This window comes from Saccopteryx bilineata, chromosome 2 (assembly GCF_036850765.1).
Source record: "Saccopteryx bilineata isolate mSacBil1 chromosome 2, mSacBil1_pri_phased_curated, whole genome shotgun sequence".
NCBI classification, from domain to species: domain Eukaryota; kingdom Metazoa; phylum Chordata; class Mammalia; order Chiroptera; family Emballonuridae; genus Saccopteryx; species Saccopteryx bilineata.
Window position 1 is genome coordinate 192,555,021 of NC_089491.1, and position 21,005 is coordinate 192,576,025.

Consider the following 21,005-nt stretch of genomic DNA (forward strand, 5'->3'; position numbering starts at 1 on the left):
ATGGCTCTGGCTGCAATGGAGCAACGCCCCAGATGGGCAGAGCATTGCCTCTGGTGGGCATGCTGGGTGGATCCCGGTCGGGCGCATGTGGGAGTCTGTCTGACTGCCTCCCTGTTTCCAACTTCAGAAAAATATAAAAAAAAGTATAAAAATTATAAATAAGGACTGACACTGATAATTTAACATAGCCTCACTTAACATATCATTCTAAATGATCAAATGTATTTGATACAAAATACATAACATTATCTTATAATATCTCCTTGATATATATGTCTATTCTAAAAAACAATTTCTTCAAAGAGCCATCATGTTAGTACAGGGTGGGTCAAAAGTAGGTTTACAGTGGTTGGTATGAAAAATAATACATTAATAAATAATAATACAAGAATAAACTCGTGTACTCACAACCGTAAATCTTTTGCCCCACTCTGTATATATTAAGTTAAATTTGATCATTAGAACCTCTTCAAGATAAAAAACTAAATAATTATTCAGTTCTCCCCCTACTAATTGAATAGATCTTCAAGTAACTGCTACCATTAGAGATTATGTCAAAATTGGGATTTTTTTTTTTTTTTTAACAGAGATAGAAAGAGGGTCAGAGAGAGGAATAGATAGGTACAGACAGGAACGGAGACAGATGAGAAGCATCAATCATCAGTTTTTCGTTGCGACACCTTGGTTGTTCATTGATTGCTTTCTCATATGTGCCTTGACCATGGGCCTTCAACAGACCAAGTAACACCTTGCTCAAGCCTTGGGTCCAAGCTGGTGAGCTTTGCTCAAACAGTTGAGCCCGTGCTCAAGCTGGTGACCTCGGGGTCTCGAACCTGGGTCCTCCCCGTCCCAGTCCAACACTCTATCCACTGCGCCACTGCTTGGTCAGGCAGAATTGGGACTTTTGAAACGAATTTCCTTATTTTGCCCTGCAAATGTGGCTTAATTTAATTCCATACCATGTTCCTTCTCCTACCCTTAAATTAGCCCAGTTAATAAAGGACTCAACTACTCAGCTGTGGTTCAGCATCCCAACAAATACAGTATCACAGTCAGGCAGAACTCAGTATAAGCCAGGAAGCAAAATACCCCAAGTCACGATCAAGAGATACTTGTCTTTAAACAAGGAGCTATTCTTTCAGCATCTTTGCTCCTATGATTATCATTTTCAGATGACAGATTTTCCAAAGCTTTATCTAAATACTTTGTAAAAATATCTTTAGACATACTGTTTTCAAACTTCCAGAGCACTGTTTCCATTTACAAATAGCCATTACTTCAACCAATGATATTTTCCCCCTAAAACTAAGACTTCAAAATTGGCTACGATATATGCAGTGTGACTTTTGTTGATTTTCCCTACATATATAATTAATGTTTTGATAGCTCCATATGGCCTGTTACATTGTAAATCTGTCTCAAAGTTTTCAACATCCTTTATTTATTAACAAGAACTGTAGTAAAAATTATATTTCAACACCCAAAGGTGATTTTTTTTTTAAAGCACACCTAAGAAAGCAGGTGCTTCTTATCAACCAAAATAAATAAATAATGAAGAGAAAATTGACTGTTAGGAGAAGGACAATAACGATCAGTCTAGAGATAAAGGAGAAAAATGACAAGCCTCCCGCAGAGCTCAGCTCACATCACTGCCTCTGGAAAAGGCAGATCAAAGACATCTAGAACAGGTTAAATTAAACTTACTGTAATTTTCTGTACCATACAGAGTATTTCAGATCAAGGCAGAAGGGCTTATGCAGGTAGCTAGCTAACTGATAGAACTTCTTCATTCGAGGAGACTACGTACTAGGAGTTCAACAAGTAGTAGCTGACTCCTGAGTGTTGTAAATGTATTGTTTCATATAATCCACTTAACAACCCATATCCCTGTTTTACATTTGTTAAAGCTGAGACTCAGATTGGTTAAGTAACTTGCTTACGATAAACTGAGATGGAACCTAGAGGTATCTGACTCAACATGGCACAAAGGGGCCACTGTGCAGCACCACCTTCAAGCCACCAATGGGCAGCACATGCTCAAGAAGGGCCAACTGTAGGCTTCAAATTAAGGAGCTGCTTTCCCAAATACAAACCTAGTCAGTAACTAATAAAAAGCAGATATTTATATCTGTAATCTAACCATTTAAATTTCTTTGGTATTACTAGTAAATAATTTGCTAGAAGTAAAAGTTTTCATATTTTTCCATTAGAAAACATCTTCAAAGAATAAACACTACCACCTTATTCTGTACACTTGAACAATAGCACCACCATAAAAATCCAAGTCAGGGAATACCAAACTCATTTCAAGAAAATCAATCTAAAAATCCAAGTCATCCACTCCACACGGAGAAAACAACTCAGCTGCTTGCTGGGAACACACTTCTCCTCTTCCTTCTTTTCCTGTGTAAGAGCTACTGCTCTTAGGCAGCAAGAGCCCCAACATACAGCCAAGTTTTTCATTTACTCAGCCTTCTTCTACACAGTTATTAACAGAACTTGAAATCCTCTAAGTAGCCCACTGCACTGGGTATTATAAAAGAAATTAGCCTGGCCAGGCGGTGGTGAAGTGGATAGAGCGCTAGACTGGGATGCGGAGAACCCAGGTTCAAGACCTCGAGGTCCCCAGCTTGAGCATGGGCTCATCTGGCTTGAGCAAAAAAAAAAAAAAAAAAGCTCACCAGCTTGGACCAAGGTTGCTGACTCAAGCAAGGGGTTACTCGGTCTGCTGAAGGCCCGCAGTCAAGGCACATATGAGAAAGCAATCAATGAACAACTAACGCGTTGCAACGAAAAACTGATGATTGATGCTTCTCATTTCTCTCTGTTCCTGTCTGTCTGTCCCCATCTATCCCTCTCTCTGACTCTCTCTCTGTCCCTGTAAAAAAAAAAAAAAAAAAAAATTAAATTCCACTTCTATAAAACAAATTTCTTTTAATATGTTTTACAAATCACAGATAGAAGGCACTTTCAACCATAAATGTCACCCATTCAGTTGTTAAAGGATATAGTTAGGAGGAAGGAAATTCCAGCTCAGGACTTGATTGGCGAGCGCAAGGTAGCGCTGAAACACAGAAGACATCTGAGCACTGAGGTTTTCCCGCCGGCTGAACTCCTGCAGGACTTCCACTGTTAACACGAAGATCTGACGAAGGTCTTCTTCCTGCACTCAGTAAGTCACAAGTATTGTTGTATCAAAAGCTTATTCAATATGCACTCCCTTTTAAAAAGAAAACACACACCTTAACATTTCCAATGGGAAACACTGTTTCTTTAGGAATATTTTCCATTTTCAGACCTATTCATAATTTTCACCACAGTGAACTTTCAAATGACATTGGCTTGAACATATTTACTGTCACATGAGTGCTACTCTGGAGAGGCAAATCTGACAATCAGACAGAGCTGAGGGGTCAATTGCTCTAGTGCAGGGCCCTCGTATTTAAGCCAGTGCCTTCACATAACCTGACTTCAGAGCCAAACAATACACACAACACAAAGAGCCCACACCATCTGTAATAACATTTTAAATACACAGCTCTCATGGGCACTATGCCAGGCCTATTTTTAAGGCCAGCAGAGTCCCACCAATTGAAGCACTGATACCTAAACACAGTAAGAACAAAATAAATGAACTAAGGATAATAGAGTATTTCCCTTTTGTTTTGTTTAAAGATTAGCATTAAACAAGTAACCTAAAGTCATTAACTATGTCCACCAAACCTATTACTTCACTATATGAAATCACAACACAAATCTTCAGGTGCAGGCTGTCATTTAGATGAAATACATGTTCTCACTGTATTGGAAACAGATTGTATATACAGTGAACAATCTGACAATTAAAACATAAGAACAGAAATGCCAATACCTGAAAAACTCTTTTGCAGTTACCATGGAATTCCATGCTCAGTCCAATGTTGCTAGTTTTACTTGAACTTGAGAATTCACTCAATAATGCAGTCAGAATAGAGCAGGCCAGAGTTTGCTATAATTATTGGATAAGAAATAATTGCAAGACATTACTTTTCTAATGTTTTGTTGCAATACATTTCTTCAAACATAATGAAACATTTTTTATTTTTAGATCTTCCATTAAATCTTTATATCTCATACCTACCAAATCAGAAAATCATGCAGGACAAATAATGATTAGCTCTCCTTTCTAAGTGGCCTAGTAATTGCTAATTTTTCCTCAATTCCAGTTGCAGAAATCCATCTAAGACTTGAACTCCGGACATGCTCCAACTTGATTACAGAATGCAAATGATATTTTAAGATAATCATTGTTGGCCCTGGCCAGATGGCTCAGCAGATAGAGCACTGTCTTGGCAAACCACAGTTGCAGGTTCAATACCCAGTCAGGGCACATACAAAAAGCAACCAATGAGTGTACAACTAAATGGAACTAAGTGAAACAAGCTAATGCTCCTCTCTCTCATTCCCCCGACCCCCTCCCTCATTCCTTGCCTCTTTTCTCTCTCTCTCTCTCTCAAATCAATGGGAATTTTTTTTTTTTAAAGATAATGAATATTGGCCCTGGCCAGTTGGCTCAGTGGTAGAACATCAGCCTGGCGTGTGGAAGTCCCGGGTTCAATTCTCAGTTAGGTTACACAGAAGAAGCGCCCATCTGCTTCTCCACCCTTCCCCCTCTCCTTTCTCTCTGTCTCTCTCTTCCCCTCCCGCAGCCAAGGCTCCATTGGAGCAAAGTTGGCCCGGGTGCTGAGGATGGCTCTGTGGCCTCCGCCTCAGGCACTAGAATGGCTCTAGTTGCAATGGAGCAATTGCCCAGATGAGCAGAGCATCACCCCCTAGTGAGCATGCCAGGTGGATCCCAGTCGGGCGCATGAGGGAGTCTGTCTCTCTGCCCCCCAACCTCTCATTTCAGAAAAATACAAAAATAAATAAATAAATAAATAAATAAATAAATAACGAATGTTGAATATATTATCTCATTTAATTTACACAATAATTCATACCCCATTTTACATTTGAAAGAAGTGAGATTTGGAGACAGTAAGAAATGAAGGCTGGTGAGACTGACACCAGGTCTGTCTTTGTTCAGATGACTATAAAATGTACTTACAAACAAATGAAATGTGGAAAAAGTTATAGTCTCCAAAATGTTAGCCAGGTAGTATTCAAATGTTTCTAAAATTGAAAATGAAGATTTTCCTTTTCAATGGCTCTATCCAACAGGCTCCTGATATCAACTCATCTTTTTTATTCACAAACTATTTAGAGTCAAGGTGCCACGGTTGGGAAGGATACAAATTATTCTGGCACATTTCCAGGGGTTAAACAGAATATGCTCACTACCTCTGAACAACCAAAGATTAAAGTCAAGACGATACTATTTCTGCAAGCTTGCACAACAGCTGAACAGTCATCCCACCCACCAACTGCCTTGTCTTTGTTCATAAATGCTTCTGATGTCAGTACCTTGACCTTACAGATGCTTATCTTGGCAAATCTTAGCAAATATATATAAAATCAAATTTCCAAGGATGGCCCTAGGTTGGTATTTGCTAAACTGAATGATGGTTACATGGTTGACCAATATACTATTTGTGTATTTTTACATATGTCTGAACTTTTCCTCTAAAAATGTAAAAAAAAAAAAAAAATTAAATTTTTATTTGCCTCTTAATCTCAACTGATATTTATAGATGACACACCAGTCCATACATCACAGCAGTTTCTCACACTCTTCCATACCAGGAAACCCTCAAAACAGAGAACACATGTGAATTTCCCCAGGAGCCAGGTGAAAGACCAAACTGCCTTCAACAGATTCAAGATACTACTCCAAATTCACCTGGGTTAGCTTACACACACACACACACACACACACACACACACACCACTCACGCACACATACACACACACTGTCTCTTTCTCTTTTTTTCTCTCTCTCTCTGTAATTTTACCTCAAAATATACATTTTCTTTTAATATAAAAATGTTCCCTGCCCTGGCCGGTTGGCTCAGCGGTAGAGCGTCGGCCTAGCGTGCGGAGGACCCGGGTTCGATTCCCGGCCAGGGCACATAGGAGAAGCGCCCATTTGCTTCTCCACCCCTCCGCCGCGCCTTCCTCTCTGTCTCTCTCTTCCCCTCCCGCAGCCAAGGCTCCATTGGAGCAAAGATGGCCCGGGCGCTGGGGATGGCTCTGTGGCCTCTGCCCCAGGCGCTAGAGTGGCTCTGGTCGCAACATGGCGACACCCAGGAGGGTCGCAACATGGCGACGCCCAGGATGGGCAGAGCGTCGCCCCCTGGTGGGCAGAGCGTCGCCCCCTGGTGGGCGAGCCGGGTGGATCCCGGTGGGGCGCATGCGGGAGTCTGTCTGTCTCTCCCTGTTTCCAGCTTCAGAAAAATAAAAAAAAATAAAATAAATAAAAATGTTCCCTCATCCCCCAAATAGTCAAGAGAAGTGTACAAAGGTAAATGCCTTTGCATGGCCCAGGCACATCAAGAAAGAAACCAGGCATTAAGGAGTCTTGCAGAGAAAACAGTTCATTGTCCACTTGCTTCATTTTAGAGTTTAAAGCAGGGGTCCCCAAACTGCGGCCCACAGGCCGCATGCAGCCCCCTGAGGCCATTTATCCGGCCCCACCGCACTTCCAGAAGGGGCACCTCTTTCATTGGTGGTCAGTGAGAGGAGCATAGTTCCCATTGAAATACTGGTCAGTTTGTTGATTTAAATTTACTTGTTCTTTATTTTAAATACTGTGTTTGTTCCCGTTTTGTATTTTTACTTTAAAATAAGATATGAGCAGTGTGCATAGGGACTTGTTCATAGTTTTTTTATAGTCCGGCCCTCCAGCGGTCTGAGGGACAGTGAACTGGCCCCCTGTGTAAAAAGTTTGGGGACCCCTGGTTTAAAGGGATCTTAGAAATTCATCAAGTACAATCCCTTCATTTTTTTTAGTTAATAAAAATGTACTTTAAAATGAGTTTCTAAAAATGGTATATTAATGATTAAAGTGCCAACAATCAAAACTTCACAGATACATACATTTTAGATTTTCTCCTGTCCTTTCTATATATATTGCTTACAAAAATATCCCCTAATTTTTGTGAGCAGTATAATATCTCACTGAATAAAACATTTTGAACCCAGAAGGGCTCATTAAACCCAAACTTATTCTTACAAATAAATTATCTGTAATGCTTTTGCAAAAATAAATTACAAATTGCTTTTTAGTATCAAACTTTGGTCACCACACCTGACCTGTGGTGGCGCAGTGGATAAAGTGTCAACTTCGAATGCTGAGGTCGCCGGTTCGATACCCTGCACTTGCCTGGTCAAGGCACATATGGGAGTTGATGCTTCCTGTTCCTACCCCCGTCTCTTTTAACGGGAAAAACAACAAAAAAACAAACAAACAAAAAAAAAAACAACTTTGGTCACCACAAAATGGCATGCTTTTAACTTGCACAACATTCAGATTTTCAGTAACACAACACTAATGGCTGAAATGTGCACTCACAACAAAGTTTTACTTTTGTGTGAGGTGATACTTCCTAAGGTCATAAGCTCGCTTGGGGTCACGACCTGAGAAGGTGAGTCAAGGAAAGGGCAACAGATGTGACAGGTGAGAATCTTCCTGAGGTCACGACTGCTCAAAACAGTCAAGAATTGTCAAAGGAAGCATCACCTTTAATAAATCACAAGCTCTGTCAGACAGACAAGGAGCCTTCAGTGGGATATGGTAGCTTTGAAAATGTAACAATAAGACATACCTCCAAAACAGCAATCTTTCACTCTAAGGAAGTACGAATTCACCCATTAAAGAAGTTCAGCAAGACAGATAGATAGATAGATAGATAGACAGACAGATAAAGGGTAGAGGCAAGAAGGGAGAGAAACGAGAAGCATCAACTCATAGTTGCGGCACCTTAGTTGTTTACTGATTGCTTCTCATACGTGCCTTGACCGGGAGGGTTAGAGCCGAGCGAGTGACCCCTTGTTCAAGCCAGCGACCTTGGGCTTCAAGCCTTTGACTTTTGGACTCAAGCTGGCGACCATGGGGTCATGTCTATGATCCCTGTGCTCTAGACCCCTGGTTGGCAAACTGCGGCTCGCAAGCCACATGCAGCCCTTTGGCCCCTTGAGTGTGGCTCTCCCACAAAATACCACGTACGGGTGCTACCTCGATAAGGAATGTACCTACCTATATAGTTTAAGTTTAAAAAATTTGGCTCTTAAAAGAAATTTCAATCATTGTACTGTTGATATTTAGCCCTGTTAAGTAATGAGTTTGCCGACTACTGCTCTAGACGGATGAACCTGCACTCAAGCCGGCAACCTTGGGGTTTCAAACCTGGGTCCTCTGCATCCCAGTCCGATACTCTATCAACTTCGCCACCATCTGGTCAGTCAAAAAAATCCATTCTTATTGCAAACAGCCATCTAAACCTTTTTTTTTTAAGTGAAAGAGGGGAGATAGAGATAGATTCCTGCATACGCCCCGACTGGGATTCACCCAGCAACCTGTCTGGGCCAACACTCAGACCAACAGAGCCACCGGCAGCAAGAAGGAAAGAAAAAAAGATGGGTGGGGGTAGGGGAGCAGGTAGTCACTTCTCTTGTGTGCCCTGACTGAGGACTGAACCAGGGACATCCGCACACCAGGCTGACGTTCTATCCAGAGCCAGCTAGCCAGGGCCACCTTTTGTTTCTAAATAACATTTTCTTTCACAAATAATGTATCTTCATGTTTAAAAAACAAGAAAGTACAGAAAACTAAAGGAATAAAACTGCCCACAATCCTACCATACAGAGGTTATTACTGTGAATATCTGTCCACAGCTTCCCAATGTGTTAATGCACAGGTTATCATTATATGCACAACCTTACTGTCAACCAAGATGGCCTGTTTTGTGTTCTTCCCAAATTTACCACTCAAAGACTTAAAAAATACACGAGAACGGTCGCCAGCTCGTCTGGCTTAAACACCAGCTCACCAGCTTCAGCACAGGGTCACCGGCTTAAAGCTCAAGGTTGCTGGCTTGAGCAAAGTATCACTGACTCAGTTTGAGTCCCTCCACCCAAGGCATATATGAGAAGCAATCAATGAACAACTGAAGTGTCACAACTATGAGTTGATGCTTCTCATCTCCCCCCCAAAATACATGAGACTAAATTATGTTCAACACAGAACTGGAAGTTTTAGCCAAAATTAACAGGCAAGAGAAAGAAATTAAAGGCATCCATATCAAGAATGAAGTATAGGTATCACATTTTGCAGATGACATGATTCTGTATATAGAAAACACCAAAGACTCCACCAAAAAACTATTAGAAACAAAAAACCAATACAGTAAAGTCACAGGATACAAAAATCAATATAAAAAGTCTACTGCCTTCCTGTATACCAACAATGAAACCAGAAAATAAACTGAAAAATAAAATTCCTTTTAGAATTACAACAAAAAAATAAAATACCTAATAATAACAAAGGCTATGAAGGATCTATATCCTGAAAACTACAAAGCATTATTCAAAAATATTGAAAAAGACATAATGAAATGGAAAAGTATTCCATGTTCATGGATTAGAAGACTCAACATAGTTAAAATGGCCATATTTCCCAAAGCAATATACAAATCTAATACAATCCCCAATAAAATTCCAATATCATTTTTTAAAGAAATAGAACAAAAAAACCACCAGATTTGTATGCAACCATAAATACCCTGAACAGTCAAAGCAATCTGGAGGAAAAAGAATGAAGCTGGAGGTAACAAACTACCTGACTTTAAATTATACTACAGAGTCACGATGATCAAAACAGCAAAACAGATATACAGTGTTCCAACCAATGAAACAGAATCAAGAGCTCAGAAATAAAACCACAATATGGACAAATAATCTTCAACAAAGGAGCCAAAAACACACAATGGAGAAAAGAAAGCCTCTTCAGTAAATGGTGCTGGATAATTGTGAGCCACATAAAAAAGAATGAAATTTGACTACAGTTTATCCCCTGCACATACTTAATTCAAAATAAATCAAAGATCTAAATATAAGATCTGAAACAATAAATTATATAGAAGAAAATAAAGGTACTAAACTTATAAACCTTGGCTGTCCAGAACATTTTATAAATTTGACCCCAAAGGCAAGGGAAGTAAAGGCAAAAATAAATGAATGGGACTTTATCAAACGAAAGAGCTTCTGCACAGCAAAAGAAACCGACAACAGAACAAAAAGACAGCCAACCAAATGAGAGATTATCTTCACCAACAATAACTCCAATAAGGGGTTAATATCCAAAAGTATATAAAGAACTCACAAAGCTTACCAACAAACAAGCAAACAATCCAATTAAAAAGTGGGGAGAGCCTGGCCTATGGTGGTGCAATGGACAGCACTGACCTGGAACGCTGAGGTCCCCAGTTCGAAACCCTGGGCCTTTCTGGTCAAGGCACATAAGACAAACAACAAATGAATAGCCAGAATGAAGCAACAACTTCTCATCCCCCCTCCTCCTCTCTGTAAAATCAATAAAATCCTAAAAGAAAATAAATAGGGAAGAGACCTGAACAGACACTTCTTCCATGAAGACATACAAACATACAAAAAAAGATACACACCTTCACTAGCTATTAGAGCAGTGGTTTTCAACCTGTGGGTGGCGACCCCGCGGGGTCACCTAAAGCCATCGGAAAATACATAACGCTTATCAGGTACTTATATTCCGAATCATAACTGTAGCAAAATTAGTTATAAAGTAGCCACCAAAATTATTTTTTGGTTTGGGGTCACCGCAACATGAGGAACTATATTGCGGGGTCACGGTATTAGAAAGGTTGAGAACCACTGTATTAGAGAGATGCAAATCAAAACTACAATGAGATACCACATCATAACAGTTAGATTACCTATTATCAACCAGATAGATAATAACAAGTGTTAGAGAGGCTGTGGAGAAAAAGGAGCCCTTATTTACTGCTGGTGGGAAGGTAAATTAGTACAACCATTATGGAAGAAAGTATGGTGGTTCCTCAAAAAATTAAGAATAGAACTACCTTATGACCCAGCAATCCCTTTTCTGGGTATCTACCCCCAAAAACCAAAAACATTGGTACGCAAAGACACATGTACCCCCATGTTCATCACATTATTCACAGTGGCCAAGACACAGAAACAACCAAAGTGTCTTTGGATAGATGATTGGATAAAGATGTGGTACATATATATATATGAATACTACTACTCAGACATAAGAAATGATGAGATATTGTCATTTACAACAACATGGATAGACCTTGAGAACATTATACCAAGTGAAATAAGTAAATCATTAAAAGCTAAGAACTATATGGCTTCACAAATAGGTGGGATATAAAACTGAGACTCAGGGACATAGATAAAAGTGAAGTGGTTACCAGGGGGAGAATTGTATAAAGAGGGACAAATATAAGGTGATGGAAAATGATTTGACTTTGGGTGATGGACACACAACACAATCAACAAACGGTTCAAATGCTATAGAAATGTTTACCTGAAACCTATGTACTCTTACTGATCGCTGTCACCCATTAAATTTAATTTCTACATAAAATTTTAAAATGTTTAAAAAAACTACCCAACATGGTGAAAGTTATTACCAGAAATCAAACATTCTGGTTTTAATGACCTAAAATTACCAGCTTTCAAAAAGCTATGCAAAAACAAAAGGCTAAGCAAGATATTTTCATCATTAAAATACACCAAACAGTTTAATTGTTCCTTATTGAAAGCCCTTTAAGGACTTGGACTCATACGCATTACTAATGCTATACTGCTAATGCTCAAAGGTGCCAAAAAGGATAAGAACTCCTGAAGAATAATAAATAATTAAGTACTGATTGTATAATTAAGAGAGCAAAGCACCTTTGCATATATCAACAGAGTATTTCTCCGATTCTAGAAGAATTAAACCCATCACAATGCGTCTAAGACTCATTTCCAAAGGCATTCACTCATTTTCAGTATTTAGTTATTAATTAAATTAAATCTCATTAAACTAAAGTTATTCTCATAGTAGGTGCATTATAGTAACAGCTGGGAAGCAAGCCAAATGCAATCCTAAGAGAAAATGGGGATAGCTTCCTCTCAGGACAGAGAGGAAAGAGGTAGGCATCCAATCCGTCCATGAGAAGTCACGAGTGTTTGTTTTTCTTACCCACTAAAGAAGGTTCCCGTGAGCTTGCAGACCTCAGACTTATAGATCTTAATGGTTAGCCTAGTGCATTCCCTCTGAATCCCACACTGATCAGTACCTTCAAGTACTGCCTCTCTGCCCACTATAACATTCAGGACCAGATATTATTTCTGTTCTGCAGACAGTGACTCTGATACCCAAGAGGGTAAAAAATAAAAGCTGTTGTAAATAATTTACAGTGGTGAATTTCAATGAAATCAGATCAAAGCTGACTGGCTAACAGGAGACTATGAGATTGTCTACTCAAGTTGACTAATATAATACCATTAGTACAAGTCAGAGTCTTATAAAGGGTCACCATAGCCAGGCTTCATTTATCCAACATCAAAAAGAAGGAAGCAACTATCTGTTCATTTTTCAAATGCAGCAAACATTTTATTAAAAGATTTTACTTATTGATTTTTACAGAGAGAAGAGAGAGGGGTTGGGGGTGGTACAGCGAGAAGTATTAACTCAGTTGCTTGACCTTAGTTGTTCATTGATTGCTTGTCATATGTGCCTTGACCAGGCAAGAACAGGGTTTTGAACCAGTGACCTCAACATTTCAGGTTAAGGTGCCACCACAGGCTAAGCCAAATGCAGCATTTTTAAGGAACTTACTGCATGTAAACGTCTCCGAAAGTCTTACTTCTAAGGCACTAACAATCAGATGCTATAACAGTGAACAACTGGAATCGAGCAAATGCTTGGGGCTTACAGACAGTGACCAAGAGGCGCTGGAGCCCAGGCCCTTTACATCCCTCCAGGCCTCTCCGTCCTCCCTGGCTGCTGTCAGACATGCTGTGGCAAAGTAACTAGCACTAACAAGCCACGCTAAAGTGATCATTCTCATTTGCAACAAGTTAGAAACCAAGTAATACAATTTATTAAAGCTATATCCAAAATAAATGCTAAATAAAAATACTTCAGGACTCTTTCTGAAGCCCACATATAAGAACCCACTGTTTAGACAAAGAATTCAGGAAATCTGGGTCACAGCAATCCAGGATATATGATGTCAGGTACCTGAGGGCAACTCACTTCTACCGGCCTCACTTTTCTCATCTACAGAAAGGGTCACCATCCGCTGCGCCCTGCCTAATTCATGTGACTGTCCTAAGATTCAAATTAAATCATGCAGGTAAAAGTACCATGTAAAATGCAGCAAGTTACCATAAGGTAAACGAGCAACAGGACTTTTACTTACATCATAAAAAATAATCACCTATTTTGGCTTTTCTGGTCCTACTTCTTGATTACTGACATTCCACCAAATTAAAATCACAAGACAGTTTCTCAATTCACAAAGAAAAGCCACCACAAAAGCATCACTAAAGTAACAGAGCAGGTACTCAGTAAACGTTCCCTGGATTAATGCATCAACTTTATCCCTATGCCAAACACAGTATTAACACAAGGGAAAGTGAAAAATGAACAGACAATGGACTCCCTATGTTTTTAGTTGTTTATAAATTTCAAAAAAAAAATTAAATATGTAGAACAAGCAAAAGAAACTCAATGAGACCTCAAGGTTATAAAATAGTCTATATGCTCTTTCACTGAAGTGCTGAAAATCCACAAGTCAATTCACTGATAATTAAGTGACAGTTGTCCTCACATTCAAGTCTTACAGTAGCATTCTCATTTCTAGTAAAAGGCATTCATTTCATGATAGTGAAAAAACACCCTAGAGCGGGCTCGCCTTACTCACCAGCTTACTGTCGCCAGCACAGATACTCAAACACTAACCCCAGCTGGCAAAATACAATACTCTTCTTCAGAGAGGATTGTCTCTTATAATAGCCTGGCTCTTACCCCTGGAACTTTACTCCCAAGAATAAACTTTATGAAAGGTTGCCGTCCATACAGACTTCCAGCTGCTCCTCTAAGCAAACATCAATGAGACTTGTGATAAGAGATTAGCCTGGCATCACACCCAGGACAGCGCTGCGGCGGACAAGTGACCTTCTCACCCGCTCTCTCACATAGCAGCGAGGAGAAAGGGTGCTGAAGTGCTAAATCAGACAGCTTCACAAGCAATTTAATGTATGCCTACTTCCACAGGAAACACAACAAATGTAAAATAAATTAAAAATTTGCTGAAACAATTTCAGGTAAAAAATTTAGCTACCTTCCTTCGGAAGTTAAAGTCTGCATATCATTCCTTTTCAAACTAACAGACAGTAGGTCTGACCCCTGCACACTACAATGAAGTAACCTCAGCAACCTTTATAGCCACAGAAGGAAACAGCCTATCCACATAGACAGGCATGAAACAACCTATTATTTAATAAATATACAAGCATAATTATTACTCTAAGAATACATCACACTATATGGAAGACTGTACTGTATCTAAAAATATAATCTCCTTAGGAAATATTTTTATAAATTAGATATCATCTCTAGAACTGCACTGTCCAATATGGCTGCCACTAGCTACATAGGACTATTTGAATGTAAATTAAATGAAATTTAAAAAATTTTAAATTCAGTTCCTCAGTCACACTAGGCATATTTCATATGCTCAAAAGCCACCACACAATACCCACACAATTAAAAATCGTGAGTAGGAATATGTTCCACAACGTGACTCTGATTGGCACCCACAACTGTACATCTTATCCAAGTGTACACTTCAACTGGATGTAAATCACTCCTCAATAAAGCTGATAAGGAGACAAGAACAGATATGTGCTCACTGAAGAATTCCAAAGCATAAACAAAAAACACCAGGGTTATATAGAAGTTCCAGAGCTCTGATGACTTGCTTCCTCAGTTGAGACCCTGATAGGTCAGTGTTGGGGCCCCAGCCAGAGCGGTAAGCAGACAGCTGGGACAGAGATGAGTACACATCTGTGCATGGTAAAAGGTGGGGAGAAAAGCCAAGACACTGTGGAAAGGAAAAAACAGCCTTCCTGAAATGTACCTCGACCTCCTAACCACAAGCCATCAATAAAATGATTAAAAACACACACTGCCCTGGCTGGGTAGCTCAGTTGATTAAACGTCATCCCAATATGCCAAGGTTGTGGGTTTAACACCCAGTCAGGGCACATAAAAGAATCAACCAATTGTGGGAGACTGCAAGCTGAAAAAAGTCCTCGCAGTTTAAGGCCTAAGCCACAGGGTTAAGCTCTTCCCCACAACCTCTGATTGATTAAGTTGGTAAAGCAAATTACATGCCCTTCCCCACACCTCCACGTTAGCTGTGATGCTGATGGTCCCATCTCCCATGTCCCTCAAACAGACTGGAGGCAGTTTATGCATGGCGAGGGGCTTTCTGCACTTGGGAGAATTTTTGGTTTGCCTCAGAAATGCGACTTTGTATCTGAGCTTTCTTTGTTTTGCAAATGGCTTTGCTCTCTGCACTATAAATAAAGTGTTTTGGGGGTGCAGATTCACTCTTGCAGACCGACCATCAATCTTGGCAATAGGTCCTCCTGATCTCATCCTTTTTCTGTGTTTATTTTCTAATCCTCTACCATTCTAATCCTCCACTGTTCCCACCCTAGACCTGCAAAATTACGAGTGGCACTGGCTCGTGACAACCAATGAAAGCATAAACAAGTACAACAGCAAATCAATGTTTCTGTCCCTCCTCTCCACTCTAAAATCAATCAATGAATAATTTTTAATCACACACTCACTGAGGGACCAGTGAAGATGTAACTCTTAAAAAACTGTAAGGTGGCCCTGGCCGGTTGGCTCAGCGGTAGAGCGTCGGCCTAGCGTGCGGAGGACCCGAGTTCGATTCCCGGCCAGGGCACACAGGAGAAGCGCCCATTTGCTTCTCCACCCCTCCGCCGCGCTTTCCTCCCTGTCTCTCTCTTCCCCTCCCGCAGCCAAGGCTCCATTGGAGCAAAGATGGCCCGGGCGCTGGGGATGGCTCTGTGGCCTCTGCCTCAGGCGCTAGAGTGGCTCTGGTCGCAACATGGCGACGCCCAGGATGGGCAGAGCATCGCCCCCTGGTGGGCGTGCCAGGTGGATCCCGGTCGGGCGCATGCGGGAGTCTGTCTGACTGTCTCTCCCTGTTTCCAGCTTCAGAAAAATGAAAAAAAACAACACACAAAAAAACTGTAAGGTGTACAGCCTCCCATAGGTATTTCTAAATGATTTTAAAAATTGGGAAAAGAGCCTGACCAGGCAGTTGCGCAGTGGATAGAGTGTCGGATTGGGACGCAGAGGACCCAGGTTCAAAACCCCAAGGTCACCTGCTTCAGCTTAGGCTCAGCTGGCTTGAGCACAGTGTCACTGGCTTGAGTGTGGGATCATAGACATAACCCCATGGTAGCTGGCTTGAAGCCCAAGGTCGCTGGCTTGAGCAAAGGGTCACTCGCTCTGCTGGAGGCCCCTGGTCAAGGCACATATGAGAAAGCAATCATTGAACAACTGAGGTGCCGCAACAAAGAATCGATGCTTCTCATCTCTCTCCCTTCCTGTCTGTTCCTCTCTGTCCCTTTCTCGGATTCTCTCTCTGCCAATAAATGAATGTTGCAAAAATGGCCTTGGCCGGTTGGCTCAGTGGATAGTGTGTCAGCCTGGCATGCAGACATCTCAGGTTCACTCCCCAGCCAGGTCAGGGCACACATGAGAAGCAACTATCTGCTTCTCTCTTCCCCTCCCTTTCCCCTTTCTGTCTCTTCCCTTCTGGCAGCCAGTGGCTCAATTGGTTCAAGTGTCAGCCATAAGCACTAAAAATAGCTCAACTGATTCAAGCATCAGCTTTAGACAAGGGTTGCAAGGCACATGCAGGAGTCTATCTCCCCTCCTTTCACTTAAAATAAAAAAATTGGGAAAGTGAAAAAAACCTACCCAAAATATTTAAAGATTTAATGCCTGAGAATCAGAACAAGCAAGTAGTACCTACCATTCCCAATTCTACATGAGTGAAATACCAAGCAGCTGATAAAAGTACATCATTCTAATGAAGAATCACAGCTGATCACTAACACCAACTCTAAGCCCTCCTGCCTCTAATAGGGGCTACAACCAGTCACTGTGCAGGCACAAGAAGATCCCAAAAGGCAGAGAGGAGACTGGAATAATAACAAGCCAATCTGACTCCTCAGAGCAATCCAATCAAGAACAATGTTTTCAAATGTGTTCCACTGACAACAGTGACACCTGGTCGTCAGTCTGCTATATACAGTATATATACTGGTATAGCAATGTTTAATGACTGTATGTCATATATCATTTCATATTTTACTCAAACATTCCTACTATTATTGTAGTTGTTAAAGGTTTATTAAAAATGGAGGAAATGTTCAATACAAGGCTAAGCAGAGTGCGCTGTATTAGCTTATAAGGTTTTACACCATTAAAATGATGACTAAGAACAGTGGAGCAACAAGGAAACAGGATTAATGAGAAAGTGAAGTCCACATTACATACAGTATGTACACATATGGAAAAATACAGCGAAACAGGAATAAAAACTGCTTTTTCTTTCATGCAGACACAGTTACTATTGCTGTAATGATATCTGTGTAAACAAAATACGAAGATTAAATATTAACAAACACGAATAGTTAGCACACTTACCACAGTGGGATTGCCACTGCTGATCAACTGGCTGACTTCGTGAAAAATGCTCTTGCAGTCAATTGACTTATCGAGTGAGCCTCGCTTTACAATGACTGCTACTGCTAGGAGAATCTGTTCCCGAACATACTTTTGGAGGCTGCAAAACATAAAAATCAAAGTGAAAACCTTTGCATAAATCTAACATTAAAATATTCCCAAATTTCTCAATTTACTTGAAACTCCAAATAACTCCGCTCACATCTGAGTGTAGTGTAGCCTACTAGTTATGCACAGACTCCAAAGCCAAAACACCTGAGTGCAAACCCATACTCCACTGTCTCCTGACTATGGTATCCTGGGTATGACAGTTAAAACCCAGAGCCTCCATTTTCTCCCCTGTGGAATGGGGACAATAGGAGCAGAGCTGTTACAAGAATCTGATGTTCTCATTGGGCACCCAGCACACACTATGCCTATGTCAGTGTGAGCTGCTTCAGGCAGTGTTCCACAGTTGCAAGTCAGCTCATGAAGAGCGAGGTGAACACTCCAACAATTACAAGAGAAATACTGCCTGACCTGTGATGGTACAGTGGAAAAAGCGTCGACCTGGAACTCTGAGGTCGCTGGATTAAAGCCCCCGGCTTGACTGCAGGGCACATACAGGAGTTGATGCTTCCTGCTCCTGCCCCCCCTTCTCTCTCTCTCCTCTCTAAAATGAATAAAATCCAAAAAAAGAAAAAGAAAAAAAAATCTTACAAAAAAAAGGGGAGAGATAAATTCTGACCTAATATCCATTTCCAACCAGAAGCATAATCTTAAATCCATTCCCTTTAACGTGGATAGGCCAGACACAAGCTATCCAAGACACATTACAAAAATATACAAATTCTAAAAAACCTTTTCAAAATCTTCTTATAAGTTCTGTTCCTCAGAGTGGTGGCGAAAGCACTGGTCCAAAGTGGTACAGTGTTGGCCCGGCATGTGGATGTCCAGGTTCCATTCCCAGTCAGGGCACACTGGAGAAGCGCCCACCTGCTTCTCCACCCCTTCCCCTCTCGCTTCTTTCTTTCTCTCTCTCTCTTTCCTCCTCCCTCCCTCCCTCCTTCCCTCCCCTCCTGTAGCCAAGGCTCGATGGAACAAGTTGGCCCGGGCCATGAGGATGGCTCCATGGTTTCCACCTCAGGTACTAAGAAGAGTTTGGCTGCTGAGCAACAGAGCAATGCCCCAGATGGGCAGAGCATCACCCCTAGTGGGATTTCTAGGCAGATCCAGGTCAGGGCACATGTGGTAGACATTTCTGCTTCCCCTCCTCTTACCAAATTAAAAAATAATTTTGAAAAAAAAAATTTATGAAAATGTGTTCATATGTCTATACTAAAATGAAAAATGTTCCTTCAAACCACAGGTGTGAAGCATTAATTAAGAAAATAAACAGAGAGATCCTACTATGGGCAGGAATATGAGCTGACCAAATGAAATTTCTGTACTTTTGGGGGGACACAATAGTTTCAAATACACTCACTGACAACTACCAGACAATGCACCTAACGCTGAATACTGTTACTAACAATGTTCATAAAGCTAGTATTAAATATATCTATTGACAAGTTATACGTTACTAGAAAAATAAATAACAATAGCTAACACTGAGTGTTTATCATATGTAAGACTTCTATACAAACTAAATTCACAAAATAGATTTAATCCTCACAATAATCTTTTGAGTAAAGTAATATTATTCACTCTATTTAATAATCAAAAAATCAACTCACAAAGAGGTGAAATAATTTGCCCAAGGTTACAGATTTAGAAGGAGCTGGAATAAGTCCTTTTCTCAACCACTGTGCTATATTGCCTCTTTAAAAACGTGTATCCTGCATTTCACTCTATAAAATTTTAATCTTAATTAGGAGGAAAAATAGAAAAAATTTTGTGCATGAAATAGTAGTGTTCTATCATACATAATATGTAGTATTCAACCTACGCAGTATACTGTAAGTTGTAACTTGTTGATAAAAATATATGTCATGAAAGACAAAAAAGGTAAATTATTCTAGATGAAAGAGACTACAGAGACATGACAAGTAATTACAATGTATAATTTGTGGTTAAATCCTAGATCAAAAATAAACTACAAGGAGGAAAAAGATATAATGATACTTTCCTTGACCCTGACCCTTTCTTTACTTCCTAGGGGGGCTTTGCTCCCACCAGTGAGTTCTCTCCCATTCATGGAGACAATTGAGGAAATTCAAATATAAAATCACAATTACATGCATCCTGACCAGGTGGTGGCACAGTGGATAGAGCATCACCTGGGACACTGAGGACTCAGTTTCAAAACCCTGAAGTCGCCTGACCAGGCAGTGGCGCAGTGGGTAGAGCATCGTACTGGGACGCAGAGGACCCAGGTTCAAGACCCCAAGGTCGCCAGCTCGAGCGCAGGCTCATCTGGCTTGAGCAAAAAGCTCACCAGCTTGGACCCAAGGTCACTGGCTTGAGCAAGGGGTTACTCGGTCTGCTGAAGGCCCGCGGTCAAAGCACATATGAGAAAGCAATCAATGAACACCTAAAAGTGTCACAACGAAAAACTGATGATTGATGCTTCTCATCTCTCTGTGTTCCTGTCTGTCTGTCTCTATCTGACTCTCTCTCTGTCCCTGTAAAAAAACAAACAAACAAAAAAACCCTGAAGTCGCCAGCTTAAACGCAAGCTCACTGGCTTGAGCATGGGATCACAGACATAACCCCATGGTTGCTGGCTTGAGCCCAAAGGTGGCTGGCTTGAAGCCCAAGGTTGCTGGTTGAGCCCAAGGTCACTGGCTTGAGCAAGGGGTCACTGGCTCGGCTGGAGCTCCCCACTAGTCAAGGCACATATGAGAAGCAATCAATGAACAGCTAATGTGATGCACTTACGAATCCATACTTCTCGTCTCTCTCCCTCACTGTAAAAAAAGAATTACATATATATATTATATATAAGTACACACACAGTACACACATGTGTGAGGAAAAGCCAGTATGACAAAACAAGAAGCCCCTACTAGAGAAAAAGCATGTGATGTTTATCATAGCTCTTTTTATAACCAGCTCTAAAACAGCTCCTGAACAAATCAAAGTTATGTCAGGGAGAGGTTATTTTGGATAATACAAGAAATCACACATACACACATAACCAAACTGTGGCATGCCGTTAAGTCTAACAAGCTCTCCAGAGCTCAGTGGTACCCATGTTGGGGAGAGTGGAAGTGCTGTGATATATGATCAGCTCCTGGACAAGTCAGTG

General features: G+C 40.7%; 1 protein-coding gene across 1 annotated transcript in view; it reads right to left on the bottom strand.

Moving 5' to 3' along the window:
- Positions 1-21,005, bottom strand: part of XPO4 (exportin 4) — a 126,619-nt gene that overhangs the window by 80,369 nt on the left and 25,245 nt on the right. Inside the window, exons 5-7 of the mRNA XM_066259007.1 lie at positions 17,738-17,876; positions 3,872-3,988; positions 3,010-3,163 (exon numbers count right to left, since the gene is read on the bottom strand). Coding sequence (XP_066115104.1) covers positions 3,010-3,163; positions 3,872-3,988; positions 17,738-17,876 — 410 coding nt within the window. The remainder of the gene's footprint in view (positions 1-3,009; positions 3,164-3,871; positions 3,989-17,737; positions 17,877-21,005) is intronic.